This window comes from Coccomyxa subellipsoidea (assembly GCF_000258705.1).
Source record: "Coccomyxa subellipsoidea C-169, whole genome shotgun sequence".
Classification (NCBI taxonomy): Eukaryota; Viridiplantae; Chlorophyta; class Trebouxiophyceae; family Coccomyxaceae; genus Coccomyxa; species Coccomyxa subellipsoidea.
In genome coordinates this window covers 423,091-439,885 of record NW_005178026.1, presented here as the reverse complement: position 1 = coordinate 439,885, position 16,795 = coordinate 423,091, and the positions used below count along the sequence as shown (strand labels likewise).

Below are 16,795 nucleotides of genomic sequence, written 5' to 3'. Positions count from 1 at the left end.
GGCCAGCACTGGTGGGCCTCGCACCTATCTGGCGGTCCCTGAATGGTTTCTTTTGTCGATTTTATGGTCTTATGGTGAGAGTGTCGTTTTCATCTGACTTCTGACCGTTTGAAAGCGGCATCAATTCCTGGATAGGCCTTGTCGTAATCGGTTTATCGAATATTCCGAGGCAAGGACAGCCTCGCCCCCTAAGGAGCCCACCACAGGCTGGGACTGTCGTGAAAGGACAGTTTATTTATCTCTAGTGGGACTGTGTCAGCACTATCAAAAAGCAATTGCGAGACGAATGAAAACAAAATGCAACACTTTTGGCTGGGTAAGTGTCAGCCTGTGAAAACGTCAAGGCATCGTCATTCTGTTTTACAGAATCTATACAAAGTGTGGCAACCCTCGTCAGCTCAATAGTCATCAGGACACATGCGTTGCTGGTACTTCACTCAATTCACAGGAGCGAATGCGTTCTGCAGGGCCTCGCAATCAGAGAGTACTCAAGTCAGTGTACTGCCATCTTGCAATATAGCTTCAAGATCACCGAAGGGGCTTCTTCAATCTGTACAATAAAGCCATACTTCGACAATCCTCTTCCACAGCATTAAGTATGTGCATCCAATCGCATTTGTCCAAACAATCCGCCAGCAAGGCTCACACTCCCAAAAATGTCAGGGGGGCACCACCAAAATGAGGGGGTCTGTACAATGGCGCTCCAATCATGCGCCAGTTCACACCTTGCATTTAGAGTCATTGATCCCATAATCATAGTACTGTGGCTCCTGCAGGTTCACACCTTGCATTTTGAGTCATTGATCCCAGTACCATAATTATAGCCCTGCTGCTCCTGCGGCTTCTGCGCTGTCATCTGGGTCTCGGACTGTCGTCTGCGCCGATACCTGGAGCAAGCCGGGACGCAGCAGAACAGAATAACCAGCAGAAGCACTAGCGCGAAAATGCTGCAGATCACGATAGCAGCGATCTTTCCCCTGGTCCAGTAGGGCTGCTGCTGCTGCACGGCAGCTGCCAGCGGCTTGCACAGAAGCTGCCGGGTGCGGTTGCCAGAAGTGGCGGGAGCTGGGGCCGGTGCAAATGCAGTGCCGTTCCCGGGAGCCAGCGCCAGAGTTGGCGCCGGGGCCGGCGCGGCCAAATCAAGCACGCCGGCGGAGGAAGCTTCCTGGGGGCTGCTGAGCTGGCAGCCGGACGGCAGGCCATCGCCCGAGTCATAGTCGTAGTCACCCCCTGTGATGTCGCCATCATCGTAGCCCCAAAACTGGCCTTGTTCATTGTAGACTGCCCAGTGGTTGCCTGTGTACGCGGCTGAGTACAGGGGGATGAACAGCAGCGAGTAGCCGAAAGGGTACCTGGAACCACGGAGCAGACACCGCTGTTTAGAGCAAGGAATGGTTCTTTCCTTAGGACCCTCAAACAACTACTGCATGACTGGCACAGCAGGCCAAACAACAGTGTGCAGAGCTGCTTGCACTATGTCCTTCCAGCAGCTGTCCTGACAACAATGCACAGGACTGAGAAGCAACAGCTGCGCCGCCTGGCACTCATCGATGGGTACTGCGGAGGTTTCTGCATGCTGTTGTTGAGAGTTCTGAATGCGAGTGAATGTCCTTACTGTAGTGGGTAGCTTCACATGCAAGCAAGTGCAAGCTCCATCAAAGCAGGCAGCAGGTTACAGCGGGGTGCAAGGCTGAGAGCGCGGCACAGCAGCACGAGCAAGGGGGCAGCTCACGAGTGCAGGAACGGGCGGTTCCTCGAGTAGGAGTAGGCAGACGATGAGTAAGCTGGCAGGCGATACGCGGCGGCCCCTGTGGGCCGGTAGCCAGTCAGGGGGGTGACTGGCGCGATGGCCCCATTGGCTGCTGTCCGAGTGGGCCCGCTGTAAGACCTGGGTACATAGCTGTTTGATGCCGGTTTTGTGGCTGTCCCTGCGTGCATAAATACCAACTTTCCTTAAATGGCTCAATCAGACAGATTTGCAAATAACGCCTGGGCCTTGACCCCTTGCATTGGCTGATCAGAGTGCCTTCCCTATGAATCTACTGGTGATGTATCCTCAATGACCGCTTTCGATTGTTCACTGTTCACCAATAGTCTTTAGCGCTCTAACCACAAGAATAAAAAATAAGAAGGAAAGGAGAAGAAACAAAACAAAACATGTAACAAAAAGATGCTCCCTGCTGCATCGCACCTTTGGAGCCAGCAGCGGGCGCTGCCTTGGTGGCTGCTGTATTGGTAGTGGGAGAGCTAGGGGCAGAAGGAAACTTGGAGCCTGAGGGGCTAGAGGGTTCTGCTAGGGGGGCTCTTGAGGCTAGGGGGACTGCTAGGGGAGGCCTTGGAGCCCCCAGCAATTTTGCTGGGTGTGACCGCACCTGCAGAGCCAACAGCAGGTGCTGCCCTGCTGGCAGAAGTGCTCGAGGCTGACGAGGCACTCGAGGTTGAAGAGGAGGTTGAGGAGCTGCTAGATGAGCGACTGGAGCCTCCAGAGAAGCCACCCCCACCGCTCCTGCCTCCCCCACCACCGCCACCACTGCTACCACCTCCTGAAGCGCCCTTAGCCTGTCGTTTTCACAGCATGCCAGGCTTAACAGGGATTTCGAGGTCGCTTGAAATGCAGACTACCGATCGACGAGACGTGAGCTTCCTATCTGGTCCTCACATTGTCTCATCAAGTGTGGTAAGGTTACTTGGTCAAATGCTGGAATGGCCCAATGCCATGACCTCGAAGGTATGGAGGGGTAAACTTACACGTAATATGTCTGACAGCAACAAAACGTGCCCTCTGGTGATGCATCTTACTTAACACATAAAAGCAGAGAAAGAAATCTGTACCTGGACGTCGGCCGAAAGCAAGAGACCGCTGAAAAGAATCAGCAAAGTTGGCGAACATCCAATCACATGCTTGCGGTTTTTAACCATGTGCTAATGGCCCGCAGACAGTCTCCTCTGCTAAGGGCGGCCCACGCTACGGTTGGGCAGCTGTTAATCAGCTGCTGATTGCTCGAGAGATGACCGTTCAAGAACCGGATTCCTTTTTACCTCCGCTGCCTAGTGTAATTGAACCAGCACGACGAGTTTGATGTGGGGACTGTCCTTGGTCAGACTACCTAGCAACCTTGCTGCGTTTCAGAGGGGCCGGTATATCCGAGGCACGCAAGACTTTCCGAGAAGCCCTTTGAGACACAGCGCTCGTCTTCAGTTGGTAATACGAGAAGAGGGTGATCAGAGCCTTTGCGAAATGAAGGTAAGCCGGCTTGAATTTAGACCGGGAAGTGTGAGTCCACATCAGCCTCCGACAGCTTCCCACGCAGCTAAGAGCAGCTCCCCTGGCGGGGGGACCTCTACGTTTGGAGATGCTGATTGCGAGTTAAGAGAGATCCATAGAAAAGCCGGCAGGGATTAAATGTGGGATTGGGCAATTTTGACCTTCATCAGTGCTACGCCTGTAATTGCTGTCCTGACACGCTGGTGCAGGACTGGATTGCACATTTTATCCACCGGACCCCAAGGTGCCCGTCTGACATGGTGTAGATGAAGGCTCTGAATGACACCAGTGATTGCGGGTCTCAGAAATCTCCAGCGATTATTCACTGCCATTCCACCTGCTATTCTCCCCTACCTGCACTTGATATCGTGCATGCAACTCCATCTCTTCTCTGCTGCCTTTCCACTAGGACTGGCCCTGCAAAGCACTTGTGCACAGGTGCTTCGGTCCAGGGATTAGGACTGCATCTTCACGGCCGCTGTTCTTTCCGACTGTTGCCGACCTCGCTCCTGCCTGTCTGTAGGTGTGTTCTGACCCTCATCCAGCCACACTTGTCGGCCTGTATGCAATGTGGTCACTGACAATGGTCAATGGCATTCAGTGCTCCTGGGCCGGAGAATCTTGCCTTTTAAGAGTAAATAAGTCATGTGACAACAATTTGTCACATAGGTGCATTTGCGAGGCAGCCCTTTCTCCTATTACTAGCGTTCGCTCTGCCTTGATGTCTGCAGACCTCTTTCTCTAATGGAGCTAGCTGCAGTACTAGCCACCTGGCAATTGCACCATGCATGCATTTGTACCCCGCATGGGCAATGACTGCCAGCAAACTCAAACAAAGCAATGCTCCTTCAGTGTATTACAAGTAAAAATAAGTACAGCAAACTGCGCCCCCGACCCCAACCCCGCACAGCATGCTGTACACAACTGGACTGCAGCAACACAAAGTTCGCGCATGAAGCAACCATGTTCTGGCCAACTCTGATCAGGGAAGCGCAGCCATCAGCTTCTGAGCGCAAAATTCTGCAGTGTTATGGCCGGCGGCGCACTGATCGGCACCCTGCTCCCGTTGGCCACTGCGGCTGACCGCGGCGCAGGCGCGGCAGACGCCTTGACTGCTGCCTGCGCGCACAAGCCACATCGCGTCAGCAGATTATACACTCTGTGCTGTTTACGGCAGTAATAGGACCAAAACCTGCTATCTGGACCCCTCCTTGCGCCAGCTGAGCGGTCACTGCCTGCTTTTCAGCACATTTCATACTAAGCACGGCGCGACGCAACCATTCCTCCGGCCCTAGAGGAGTTGATTTGATCTATCACTGTTTCCTGTTGCGCAGAATTTGGGGGCACTGACGGGTTGAGGCCATTTAAATGTCCCATGATGGCCAACAGACATCAATAGCATCGGCCGAAATTCTTTTAACGAAGAAGAGAAACGTCGACAGCAGCATGTTGCCGCCTTGCTGTCCCTAGCATGCATATTGCCCATCTATCACAATGCTACCTTCTTTGCTATATTTTGTGGAACAGAAAAACTTGGTGCTTGCCTGGAGGGTAAATATAGGCTGTTCAACTGCATGGGTGACAGGTGGCAGAGTTTGAAGGCACATTCTCAAGACATGAAAGCAGCATTGCTGGCGGCTGGCAGATGTGCAACACTTGCAAGGCAGTTGCCGGTGTCGTACTTCTGAGGAAAGCCTGCTGAAAGGAGCACACATCCAAAAGCAGCAACAGTTGGGATGCATTACGAATGGTGGCAAGAAGGCACCTCGACAAGCAAGATGCGGAGGGTGCTCATCAGCGCTCCTGCCCGGTCTCCAGCTGCCGGCAGCGCAGCAACTGACAGCTTCAGAGTCTCTGCCACCACCTGGACAGCGGTTTTAAGCGGAGTTAATACCGTTCTGTTCCAGCAATCAGCATGCAGAAGAAACGTACAAATGGAGGACGATTTAGCAATCATGATTCCTTGTGTTGCACCTAGATAGACTGTCAGCATTGCTGATGTCCATTCAAAAGATTCCAGCCAACAAACTGCTGTGTACGACAGTACCAACACAACAAGGCAGGCCCTTAGGGTTTGCCGTCAGTCGCTGTCATCCTAGTACTGCATTTTAGGACCAGGAAAGATCAGTCACCTGGACTTCGCCGGCGCCAAGTCCGGCGTCCCCTCCGCGCATGAGCGCGTGCACGTCGGCGGCGGCGGCCGGCAGAGCGCGCGCAGCGCAGTCCCAGGCCCAGCTGGCCTGGGGCGTTCCCTGCAAGCACCAGAACTACATAAGAAGATAGTGTGCACTCACACCCTGTGCAGCTTAGTAATGGAGCCGGAGCAAGGCAGTGCAAGCGCCACGTAGGGAGAAAGCTATTACAATTTTGAGGGAAGCACTTAGTGGAAGACATGACAAACCCCACAGAAATGGTTCTTGTCCCGTTGTTTCGCGCTGGGGAGTTGCCGCCTCTCAGAGCTCGAGGGGCCTTGATTGCATCTGTGCATGCAGGACAGTCGCTGGATAGTGTGGTGCAAGTGCATTCGGGACTTATAGGTCTGTGGCAGTGTGTGCAAGTGGCCACACGGAAGAGTCACCATCTGTGCAGAGGAGGCAACGCCGCCGGCCTGGCTCCTCTGCAGCGCCCCCCTCACCGCCTGCAGCGCCGCCGACTGCAGTGACGGCTGCGCGTTGCAGCTGCAGCAAGCGTCTAGCACCTGCATCACCCATGCAGCGTCCGCCACGATCAAGCGCTGACACAGAGCAGCATCAGCAGAAAGGCGTTGCCAACCTTACTCAAGGCATCAATGCCGGTTGCTTGATCTGGCTGCATCTGACTTCATGCATGCTTGCTTCCGGGTTGAAACCTTCCGATAAAATAGCCTGGCCAGGCTCTTCAAGCGAGCCCTGTAACTGTCAAGCAGAGCAAGATTGTATAGCGGATAAAGGGTGGGTTCACCTTCAGGCAGCGTTCCCGGGCCGCCAAGTCAACGGAGGCTCGCCTGCCATTGGCGCCAGATGTGCCTGCAATTCCATTGCTGCCCGCCGTCCCATTCTGCTGCTGTACTCTCTCCACATCCAGAGATCTCCTCTGCCCTGCCATCAGTGATGCCTCCCCAGCTGCTGCATCCTGCCCACTAGCTGCATCCCCGGCTGATGTACCGCCTTCTGCACTCTCGCCAGGCAAGTCTCCACTCTCTCGCAGATCTGTCGCTGCCGCCTCCTCCAGCTGCTGCAGAAGAACTCTGCATAGGCCCTGGCTCTTAAACTACATCCACTATGTCTCCTGTGCTGACTCTGCCTTGTCTGCTGCAGTTTGCAGATGTTCAGCTGCCTCCTCAAAGTCATCACTTTGCATCGGCTGTGCCACGGTCTGCTGAGGCGATGTTGCCATGCTGATCTGGTGCCAACACAGCGCCCCTGCAGCCTGTCGACCAGGAAACATCTTCAATGTATGTTGAACCTTAATGTAATGTAATGTTAATGTAAGTACGCACGTGATGGGGACCCCCCGGGGTTCCTGGTTTGTGCGTTTCTTTCTTCTTCTTTTTTGTCAATTGTGTTCTATCACTTGACGCGCAGCACGTATATCGATGTACAATGCATAGAGCGATCAGGGACCCGGTGTCTTTGAGGCCGCCTGGTACGTTTTTTGCCTCACTGTTTCATGTGTCAGAACGACCTCCTAAGGTCTGTAGTAACAGCAGAAAATATCGCGTTTGCCTGTGCAGGCTTCACACACGGGTCTGCAAGGCTTCAAAACCCCAAACGAAGCACTCCGGTGTTGGATCTGAAGTGCCGAATCACCCCTGCCGGTCCTGGGACCAAAATACTGTATCTGGCGGAGGGGGATTTCGACGATGAGACGGAGGACACAGTCAATGTCTATAAGCATAAGATAAAGTAAACTTTGGAAGCAGCTTTGCAGATGCAGTAGTCTCCTAGTGGGCGTTCTACTTTTGAAGTTGGTAGCTCTGAGCACTGTTTCTCGTGTGTTTCGTGCAGGGATCAAAATGACCTGGACAAGTTGCTGCAGAGCACTGGAGTGAGTGGGCTGCTTGTCCCCAACACTGGTGAAAAAGTTAGACATTTTGAAGACATTATCAGTGATGGCACGTACAGCGCAGTCTCTCCCCAAGCTAAGGCTCTAGGGACAGTTCAGACGACGCAGAAGAACATTGTCCACGCAAATGAAGACGCAGCAGGGCGGTATCTGCAGGCTGCTTTGGCTGATGTGTATGGCTCAGCTCCCAAGGTGAGTAGTGTAGTTTTCTCATGTGCTACTCTTGTGAGCAGATTGCACTACCAGGAATGATGATAACATCTGAATTGTGTGTGACAGGCACTGGAGCGCACCTTCAAGGACGCCAAGGGTAGGGTCGTGGGGGAGGTACGCCGCAGGATCAATTCGTCCTGTCGGCAGCTGACGTCCGGGAGGATCCATTAACTATTGGCATATGTGTCCTGCAGGCAGATGCGTTGCTGAGCTTGGGCAACACGATCTACTGGCTAGATCACAAGAGCGTCATGACGTCAAGCAAGCTGTTGACAGCTCTGAAGAAGCTGAAGGGCTTCATAAAAACTGCGCGCAGAGAGAATATCCAGCCTTTTGTGGGAAAGGATTTTGTTCTGGTGCTGGCTGCAGATCTATTGGCACAAGGTGAGCCGAAAGCACTTGAATATCTGGAGCAGCCTTCTTTTTCACATGTCAGTATGGTGGGCAAAGTTTGTACGTGATTCTTTGCAGACGAGGTGGATAGGGACACCGTGCTGCAGCTCTGCTTCAACTCTGGCATCCCCCTGATCGTGCGTTCTGGAGCCAGCTACATGCTGCAGCCAGGATCTGCAAGCTTGGGAAAGCCAGCATTTGTGTTGTAGTGACTAATTGACCTGCACGACTCTCTGCGCTGGCTGACTACTGGACATTTTAAAGATCACTTCTAAGATGTTTGATTTGCAGTGATGTCAAGCAGCGCAATTTTGTAAATATTCCTGCACTCTCAATGCTAGCAGGTAGAGCTCTGCATGTCTCCCACACAGCATGGCCTTGAATACAGGTCGTGGTATGCGGGGCGTCTGCAGTCAGATGAGCATCAAATTCTGTATCTCAGACGTGAAAGCGCGACATCAGAGGCATCAAAAGAGCACCTGCAGCACTGGTGGCGACTGCAGCGTTGGGGTTGGGGGCGACAACGGCGGCTGCGGCCGCAGCTTCGGTATCAGTAGTGCCATTGGTGTGGGTGCAGCCGGGGCGGCCTGCTCCTCTACTTATTTTGCTGATGCAGGAAGCTTGCGGGCACCTGTGACAATTACAGACAGTCAAACACTCAGCCACGACTGCCCGACGGCATTGTGGCAAGGCGTGCGGTCTGTATGTCAGAAGGCATAGATTTTCAGGAAGTCAGCAAGCCCGCAAGGTATCGCAGCGGTATTATATACTCAAGGTCTTGGAGGTCGCGATTCGGGATAATGGCAGGCTTTCACTCACCACCAATTTCGCCGGCTGCTGCGGCAGCGGCACCTTTGGCCGCATTAGTTTACCTGCAAATAGTTCTAGATTGATATCATGAATGTAGTCATTTTGGCACGCTGGTTTCAGCTCACAGGGCTCAAATGGTGCAGCAACCGTTGTGACATCACAACACTTCCCTTCCAAGCTTGGTGTTCTGGCAATTTGTCCACTGATGGCACTTCAGAAACACTTGTGCGTAACACAAAAAGCGCAACAGCTGAATGCGTTGGGGATGCTGCACGGCCATTGGTAGCAACAGCCACTAGTAGAAAGTCTGCAACTGCAATAGCAAGCAGGCATATCAGGAGAAGGGATCACCTGCTGCGCACAATAGCTGCTCTTCGATTGGGACACCGGTGATGCCGTTTGCCGCAGCTGCTTGCTCTGTGTCGGCATTGGGAAGGCCAACGTTAATGGAGCGGCTGCGCATTATGGGAATCGGTGCCAAGGTTGCCGGAAGTTCCATCAAAGTCCGCGGCTGAGCAGACGCCTGCAGAACCGAAGCACGCAATCGAAGCTCGGAAATTAAGAAGACCAGACGAAGGAGGTAATCAAACGTTTAGTGTGGAGCTCTGACACATTTCAAGGCGGCATGGGATGGAGTCCCCAAAAGGAACACTCTTCAGAATTGGTAGGCATTCGACAAATGTGGTCCCTTGCGCTGCTGATAGAACCAGAACCTCACATGTGCACACAAGCAGGGCACGGCACGGCACGGTGGCATTGCAGTTTGATTTAGGTGCGTGACGTTTTTGGATAATGCCTGCCAGAGGACGAAAGCTTGTTCTCCGTCAAAAATACAATCCCTTGACTTGATTACAAACCTGCCGTCATGACGAAGGGCCGAAGAGCACCAGCCGCCGCCAGGATCTGGTTGCCGAGGCCTGAAGTTCAAGCGACCAGCAGAGGTCCGTACAAGGGTGAAACGAGCTTGCAATTCATCCTATTTCGCTTTGAGAATTGTTGTCTGATATGTTTGAGGATTGTGACGAGCTTTTTTTATAGCTTTCCCGAAAGGGGAAGCTGTCCAAGGTCGAAGGTGAGGCAATGAGGTAACGGCACTTTTTGGGAAGCGGCTTCCCACGCAGCTAAGAGCAGCTTCCCAAGCGGGGGGACCTTTTGCAGAACGTATGTGAGATGCCGATTGCCGTGCCTACCACAACACCGTCCGCCACAAACGGCGCGCTCACCGGCTCGCGCAACTGCGACGCCTGCTTGATGATTTGCACAGTGACCCCCGAGCCTTCTGGAAGCGGCTCAAGTCTCAGCAGTCTGATATACCTGAGCAGCTCAAGCCAGTGCAATTGTGGGCTGGCTATCTCGAGCGGGTTGCAAACTTGCAGTTGCCACTCATTGCTGAGCTGCCTCACTTGTCTTTCCCTGTCCAGCCCAGTGCTCCTGTCGCCCATGTTGATGCTCTCAATGCACCCATCTCTCTTGGGGAGGTGCTTGCTGGGCTCAAAAGTTTACACAATGGTCGTGCCACCGGAGTGCAAGGTTTACCAGCTGAGCTGTTTCGGTATGCAAAAGATGAGCGGGCGCCAGGCATGCCTCCTCCGGAGAATGTCCTGGCGCCTGCTTTGGTGGCTGTGCTGAACTCTGCATTTGTGTGTTGGCAAGTGCCACCCTCTGTGAATGGTAGCCTGCTCACCCCTGTGCACAAGAAAGGCAGCAAGCTTGACATGCTCAATTATAGACCCATTGCCGTTACTGAGCCCATCATGCGCTTGTACGCTGGCATATTGAATGCTCGTATTATTATGAAGTACACAGAGGGGGCTGGATTGCGTGCAGCCACACAGGCTGGCTTTAGGCCAAAGTTGTCTACGGCCCACCAGCTATTCACCTTGCAGCATTTTATCGACCGGCAAAACCATGCTAAGCAGCACTTGTATTGTTGCTTTCTTGATCTGAAGGGTGCTTATGACAGAGTGAATCGGGTGTTGCTCTGGGAGAGTTTGCGTCGCCTGGGCATTGATGGCCGCGTGCTCTCTGCCATTCAATCTTTGTATGCCAATTCTACGGTTGCCATGAAGATTGGGAGCAGGAAGGGTCCTAGTTTGCATTCTGCGACAGGATTGAAGCAGGGTTGCCCCCTTAGCCCCACGCTGTTTGGCTTGTTTGCAGATGGCCTGCACAGGCACTTGCTGCAGAGGTGCCCTGGGGTTGGCCCGCAGTTGCGTACTGGCAGTTGTGTACCAGATCTAGGCTATGCTGATGACTTTGCTCTGCTCGCCACCACACCTGCTCATTTGCAACGCTTGATTGATGCAGCTGCTGAGTTTTGTGAACAAACGGGAATGGTCATAAGTGTTGACAAAACAAAGATTGTGGTGTTCTCTTCCAATTTGCCAGGACCTTTTCAGTGGCTTTGTGGTGGTGCGCCTTTACATTGGGTTCAGCAGTTTGAGTACCTGGGTGCCCTTTTTGACGGTGTCCAAGGCATTAATCTCACCTTTGGCAAGCTTCACAGGAACATGTGGGGTGCGTGGGCACAGCTCAGGCAGCAATATGGGAAGTTGCATTGCAGCATGTCAGCTGGCCTGTTGTTGCGCCTATATGATGCATGTGTGCCGCCAACTGCCTCCTACGGTTGTGAGGTGTGGGGCCTGCGCAGCCTTCCTGGTGGCGACAGCCGGCGGGGCCGGGCTGCCTAGGCCTCCTCTCACCTGAAAATTCTGAGAGACATTGCTGGCGTCCCCATCTCTGTGCATGGTGCCATCTTGCTTAAGGCGTTGAATCAGCAGCCCCTTGATTGTGTGTGGTGGCGGCGCATTATCAAGTTCTGGAACAATTTGGCTGCCTTGCCTGCCTATAATTTTCACAGGCAAGTGGCCCTTGATGATTGTTGGGATGCCATAACCCGTAATGTTAAGAATTGGGCTTGGGCCTTCATGCGGGGCTTGCGCCAGATTGGGTATGAGTTTGTTATTCGGTTTGACACCCTTGTTCCTGTGGAAGTTGCTGCTGTGATGCAGCTGCTCGATGCGCAAGCGCTGCAGTTTGGGATGACATTGACATTTGCCCTAGGACCTGCCCGTCCAGCAATGCCACCTTGTGTACATATCACAGATGGTTTGCTAGGCCAGCTTGTCTGCGCCACCCTTGCCAGCTCTTACAGCAGCCTTTGAGTGCCCGTTGCTTGCGTATACTGTTGAAGTTCAGGATGGGTTGTCATAGTCTGCCCAATGTCTCGGGCCGCTGGGCCAGGGTTCCCCGGCCCCAGCGTTTGTGCATGCGTTGTGCCCAGCAGGTTATTGGGGATGAGCGCCACCTTGTGTTTGAGTGCCCGGCCTTGCAATCTGTTCGGGACAGATATCCTGGGCTGTTTGGTGCAGACATTGTGACGATGCAGCAATTCATGTGGCAGTTGGACATTGTTGGTGTTGCACATTTTGTGATGGATTGTTTTGATTATTTGGATGCTGCCAGTTCATCCAATCAGCCCTCTGCGGCTGGAGTGATGTAATCTTCCTTCCTTCCTTCCTTGCCAGACAAAGATTATATATGGTTCCGGTGTTTCCCAGAAACATCATGAGGCAATGGCCTTATATATACGTATATATAGCTTACTGGCCCCGGCTGGCGGGGGGGCGGTATAAATACTGAGCACCGTGCCCACGGTTGATTGGGTCTTGCTTGGATCTGGCGAGTCCATCAAGGGGTAGGATTTTGGCAGCCTTTACTGCAGCTTGTTCTGGCAGGAAAAGCGTGTAATTATAATAATAATAGCTTACTGCAGTGCAGCTAGTGGATACAGCTACTGGTATATATACAAGCTCATGCGCAGTGATTGCTAATGCTAGCTACTTCTTACAAAGGAGTATATGTGCAGAGGACTAAAAACAATCCAACAAATCACGCAATATACCCAGCACAGAGTTGCTGCACACATTTTGACCGCAGCTAACCACATCCTGGGATGCGCCAACTCTGCTCATTGCCCTCATAATCAGCTCCTGAGCGCAAAGTTCTGCAGTGTTATGGCCGGCGGCGCGCCGATTGGCACCCTGCTCCCGTTGGCCACAGCGGCTGACCGTGGCGCAGGCGCGGCAGACGCCTTGACTGCTGCCTGCACGCACAAGCTACATCGCGTCAGCAGATAAAACACTTCGTGCTAATATGGCAGCCATACGACCAAAATCTGCTATCTGGACCCCTCCTTGCGCCAGCTGAGAGGCCACTGCCTGTCTTTTAGCACATTTAATGCTAAGCACGGCGCAACGCAACCATCACTCCGGCCCTAGCGAGGAGCTGATTTGATCTATCAATGTTTCCTGTTGCGCGGAATTTGGGGGCACTGACGGGTTGAGGCCATTTGAATGTCCCATGGTGGCCAACAGACATCAACAGCATGGGCCGCAGTTCGCAATGCAAAGAAGAGAAACATCGACAGCAGCATGTTGCTGCCTTGCTGTCTCTAGCCTGCATATTGCCCATCTATCACAATGCAACCTTATTTGCTACATTTGGTGGAACAGAAAAGATTCGGTGCTTGCCTGGAGGCGTTGCTTGGCCTCGGGTGAGAGGGCTGCCACGGTGGCCTGGAACGCCGCTGCAGACGGCCCCGACGCCACCAGCGTGACTAACTTGACCGCCAGGTCACGCAGCGCCAAATTTGGCGCTCCCTCAGGCGACGCCACCTGGCAGGCAGCATTCATCGCCTCAGGACAGGTGCTGAGGCTGAGGTTCTAAGGCTGGTCAACTGCATGGGTGACAGGTGGCAGAATAACGAGGCGCATTTTCAAGACATGAAAGCAGCATTGCTGGCAGCTGGCAGATGTACAGCACTTGCACAGCAATTGCCGGTCCCGTGATTCTGAGAAAAGCCTGCTGAAAGGAGCACACATCTAAAAACAGCAACAGTTGGGATGCGTTACGAATGGTTGCAAGGAGGTACCTCGACAAGCAAGATGAGGAGGGTGCTCATCAGCGCCCCTGCCCGGTCTCCAGCTGCCGGCAGCGCAGCAACTGACAGCTTCAGAGTCTCAGCCACAACCTGGGCAGCGGTTTCAGCGAAGTTATTCCCTTTCTGTTCCAGCAATCAGCATGCAGAAAAAGCGCACAAATGGAGGACGATTTAGCAATCAAGATCCCTTGTGTTGCAGCTAGATAGACTGTCAGCATTGCTGATGCCCATTTGCACAACAGTCCCCAGCCAACATTCTGCCTTGTTTGACAGTGCCAACACATCAAGGCAGGCCCCTAGGGGTTGCCGTCAGTCGCTGTCATTCTAGTAGTGCATTGTAGGACCAGGAAAGATCAGTCACCTGCACTTCGCCGGCGCCGAGTCCGGCGGCGTCCCCTCCGCGCATGAGCGCATGCACGTCTGCGGCGGCTGCCGGCAGAGCGCGCGCAGCACAGTCCCAGGCCCAGCCGGCCTGGGGCGTTCCCTGTAGAAGGATGATTATCATCAGTCTAATTGGTATTCATTGGGTCACGAGAATGGCGTCATCATGCGAGGGTGACACCCCCAGTCATGAAGTGCGCTCCCTCTCCTGTTTTCAGGCCTATGAATTATGTCTCATTGGTCTTATTTAATAATTGCAAGATGAGCTTGTCGAAGGCAAGGCGCGCCAGCAGATGAGCTGCATACAAGGCTGCCAGACAGCCTACCCCTTGATGGATTCGCCTTGCTGATATGATTCCATAAGAAAACGGTGTGCCCTCACATTGTGTACAGCTTAGTAACGTAAGATTGAGCTGAAGCATCGAGTGGAAGATATGATACCCCCCATGTGGCCACAAAAAGGTTCCCGTTTCGGTGTATTAGAGCGGGGTATTTGCCGTCTATCAGCGCTCCAGGGGTCTGTGTTGCAAATGTGCATGGAGGACAGTCACTGGACAGTGTGGTGCAAGTGCAATCTGGACTATTACGTGTCTGTGGCAGTGTGTGCAAGAAAAGTGGCCACACGGAAGCCTCGAACTTATTCTTCATCCACTTTAGCTTAGGGATTATGGGTTGTGGATTTAGGATTCAGGGAGGGGGCCTTTATAGTAATAAATTTTCACTGGGAATGCAATGGTGGATTAGGGTCTAGGGTCGATGAAGGGTCGAAAATAATATAAAGACAACGTGGATGAAGTCTAATGCCAGCGGAAGGGCGGAAAGTCACCATCTGTGCAGAGGAGGCACCGCCGCCGGCCTGGCTCCTCTGCAGCGCCCCCCTCACCGCCTGCAGCGCCGCCGCCTGCAGTGAAGGCTGCGCGCTGCAGCTGCAGCAAGCTTCGAGCACCTGCATTACCCATGCAGCGTCCGCCACGATCAAGCGCTTACACAGAGCAGCATCAGCAGAAAGGCGTTACCAACCTTACTCAAGGCATCAATGCCGGCTGCTTGATCTGCATCGCTGCATCGGACGCATGCATGGCTTGCTTCCAAAATGAAACATTTTGACAAAATAGCCTGGCCAGGCTCTTCAAGGAAGCCCCGTTACTGTCAAGCAGAGCAACATTGTATGGCGGATAAAGGGTGGACACACCTTCAGGCAGCGCTCCCGGGCCGCCAAGTCAATGGAGGCTCTCCTGCCATCGGCGCCGGATGTGCCTGCATTTCCACTGCTGCCCGCCGTCCCATTTTGCTGCTGTATCCTCTCCACATCCGGAGTTCTCCTCTGCCCTGATGCCTCCCCACTAGCTGCATCCTGCTCACTAGCTGCATCCCCGGCTAATGTACCGCCTTCTGCATTCTCGCCAGGCAACTTTCCACTCTCTGCCCCTGCCACCTCTTCTGGTGCAGCGGAACTCTGCAGAGACGCTGGATCTACATCAGCTTCTGCCTCCTGTGCTGACTCTGACTTGTCTGCTATGGGGTGAAGCTCCTCGGCTGCCTCTTCAAAATCATCAAAGTCATCATCGCCCGCTGTCTCTGAGGGGCCGTCTGGGGCGGCGGCTGTGCCACGGTGTGCGGAAGCGATGATGCTGTGCTGACCTGGCGCCAGCTCAGCGCCCATCGAGATGAGTAGGGCCACCACGGCAGCGATCCTCACGCCTGCTTTGGCTCCCTCCCCACCACCGCTATTTGAGGCATCCACCTGATCACATGCAGTGTAGCTTCTTTACCCAAAGAAGACTTTCATGCATGCTTGTCTCTGGGCAACACACAGCTTCATCAATGGAGGAGAGACACCTTCTGAATGTGCACAGAGCCCCAACATTGAAGCTATAGGCATGCATACTCTGTCTCAATAGCACAAAACATCCACAATACAGAATTGAGGAACACAAGACAATGCTCACAAAGAATATTGATGTAAAGGCTGCAATTAGGGTGAAACTGCATCTAATCGGCTGCGCAAGGGACCACGATCGTGAGTATGCGCGCCGGTGCCCATCTTTCGACCCATCTTCTGACAGGAACAAAGAGAACATGTGCCGGCAGGTGCGCGCGTACCTGGGACAGGCACTCCTGCGCCACGTCAGCCAGGCTGCCTAAAGTGGCCGCCAGCAGCGGCGGCTCGGCGCCGTTGCAGCCGCCGTTGCGCCCCCTGTCGGGTGCTGACAGAACCGGCGCAACCCGCTCCAGGAAAGCCTTGGCTGCGCCGATATGTGCATCTGCGCACAGCGACAGACATGTCAGGGTCAAAGGCCTTGGGATAAGGCCTGCATCCTCAAAAGTTGGTCACAGACCCCTTCTGACGGAGTGGAATTGGGTTTGAGCCAAGGAGACTGCTGTCTGACAGGTTTGGGATAAGCACTTTAAAATTTGGATGGAGCGGAGGAGGTTGCTGAAAGAGTGGTACCAGAAATGCATATTCATGTGCAGGCACATTTCAGATGGCAAAATTTGTGCGATGTTGGCAAGAAACTTCGAAATCAAGAATACAATGAAAACTTAATTGCGTACGGACACTCTTTGCCTTTTGAAGTCAGGCCCGTTCGCCAAAACGTCACAAGTCATGTAAGCAGTGCATCGGCTGCGCAGCTGTGCAAATTCAGCAGCCCAGGCAGAAGAGGTTTGACGGTGTGCAGTGAGCAAGTAGCAATAGTGGCATACTTATCGACGAAGCAATAATGGAACTGCAGCTTGTATGCAGG

General features: G+C 53.4%; 5 protein-coding genes across 5 annotated transcripts; 1 reads left to right on the top strand and 4 right to left on the bottom strand.

Moving 5' to 3' along the window:
* Window positions 1-344: 344 nt before the first annotated feature.
* On the bottom strand, window positions 345-3,219 carry COCSUDRAFT_54493 (hypothetical protein). The gene is made up of 4 exons (XM_005644378.1): window positions 2,833-3,219; window positions 2,373-2,559; window positions 1,733-1,928; window positions 345-1,352 (listed from the first exon to the last, which is right to left on the bottom strand). The coding sequence occupies exons 1-4, from the start codon at window positions 2,917-2,919 to the stop codon at window positions 779-781; spliced, it is 1,044 nt and encodes a 347-aa protein (XP_005644435.1). The 5' UTR covers window positions 2,920-3,219; the 3' UTR covers window positions 345-778.
* A 1,045-nt stretch (window positions 3,220-4,264) lies between these two features.
* On the bottom strand, window positions 4,265-6,640 carry COCSUDRAFT_58126 (hypothetical protein; the record flags this gene model as incomplete). The annotated part of the gene is made up of 6 exons (XM_005644377.1): window positions 4,265-4,384; window positions 5,031-5,129; window positions 5,398-5,517; window positions 5,844-5,963; window positions 6,206-6,491; window positions 6,543-6,640. The coding sequence occupies 6 exons, from the start codon at window positions 6,638-6,640 to the stop codon at window positions 4,265-4,267; spliced, it is 843 nt and encodes a 280-aa protein (XP_005644434.1).
* A 48-nt stretch (window positions 6,641-6,688) lies between these two features.
* Window positions 6,689-8,248, top strand: COCSUDRAFT_54492 (hypothetical protein). The gene is made up of 6 exons (XM_005644376.1): window positions 6,689-6,889; window positions 6,978-7,149; window positions 7,252-7,501; window positions 7,589-7,636; window positions 7,717-7,906; window positions 7,994-8,248. The coding sequence occupies exons 1-6, from the start codon at window positions 6,847-6,849 to the stop codon at window positions 8,122-8,124; spliced, it is 834 nt and encodes a 277-aa protein (XP_005644433.1). The 5' UTR covers window positions 6,689-6,846; the 3' UTR covers window positions 8,125-8,248.
* Window positions 8,249-9,168: 920 nt separating this feature from the next.
* Window positions 9,169-10,167, bottom strand: COCSUDRAFT_58124 (hypothetical protein; the record flags this gene model as incomplete). Its single annotated transcript, XM_005644375.1, has 3 exons — window positions 9,169-9,248; window positions 9,583-9,642; window positions 9,924-10,167. The coding sequence occupies 3 exons, from the start codon at window positions 10,165-10,167 to the stop codon at window positions 9,169-9,171; spliced, it is 384 nt and encodes a 127-aa protein (XP_005644432.1).
* Window positions 10,168-12,710: 2,543 nt separating this feature from the next.
* On the bottom strand, window positions 12,711-16,658 carry COCSUDRAFT_58123 (hypothetical protein; the record flags this gene model as incomplete). The annotated part of the gene is made up of 8 exons (XM_005644374.1): window positions 12,711-12,830; window positions 13,297-13,401; window positions 13,659-13,790; window positions 14,029-14,151; window positions 14,875-14,994; window positions 15,241-15,792; window positions 16,152-16,312; window positions 16,652-16,658. The coding sequence occupies 8 exons, from the start codon at window positions 16,656-16,658 to the stop codon at window positions 12,711-12,713; spliced, it is 1,320 nt and encodes a 439-aa protein (XP_005644431.1).
* Window positions 16,659-16,795: the final 137 nt, after the last annotated feature.

Excerpts from the sequence above, each read along its gene's own strand:
- COCSUDRAFT_54493 (XM_005644378.1), bottom strand. The coding sequence starts at position 2,919 with ATGGTTAAAAACCGCAAGCATGTGATTGGATGTTCGCCAACTTTGCTG. Across the intron at positions 1,929-2,372 it reads ACCTGCTGTTGGCTCTGCAG|GGACAGCCACAAAACCGGCA; the intron begins GTGCGGTCACAC and ends TTATGCACGCAG. Across the intron at positions 1,353-1,732 it reads AACCGCCCGTTCCTGCACTC|GTACCCTTTCGGCTACTCGC; the intron begins GTGAGCTGCCCC and ends CCGTGGTTCCAG.
- COCSUDRAFT_54492 (XM_005644376.1), top strand. The coding sequence starts at position 6,847 with ATGCATAGAGCGATCAGGGACCCGGTGTCTTTGAGGCCGCCTG. Across the intron at positions 6,890-6,977 it reads GGTGTCTTTGAGGCCGCCTG|GCTTCACACACGGGTCTGCA; the intron begins GTACGTTTTTTG and ends TTGCCTGTGCAG. Across the intron at positions 7,502-7,588 it reads TGTATGGCTCAGCTCCCAAG|GCACTGGAGCGCACCTTCAA; the intron begins GTGAGTAGTGTA and ends TGTGTGTGACAG.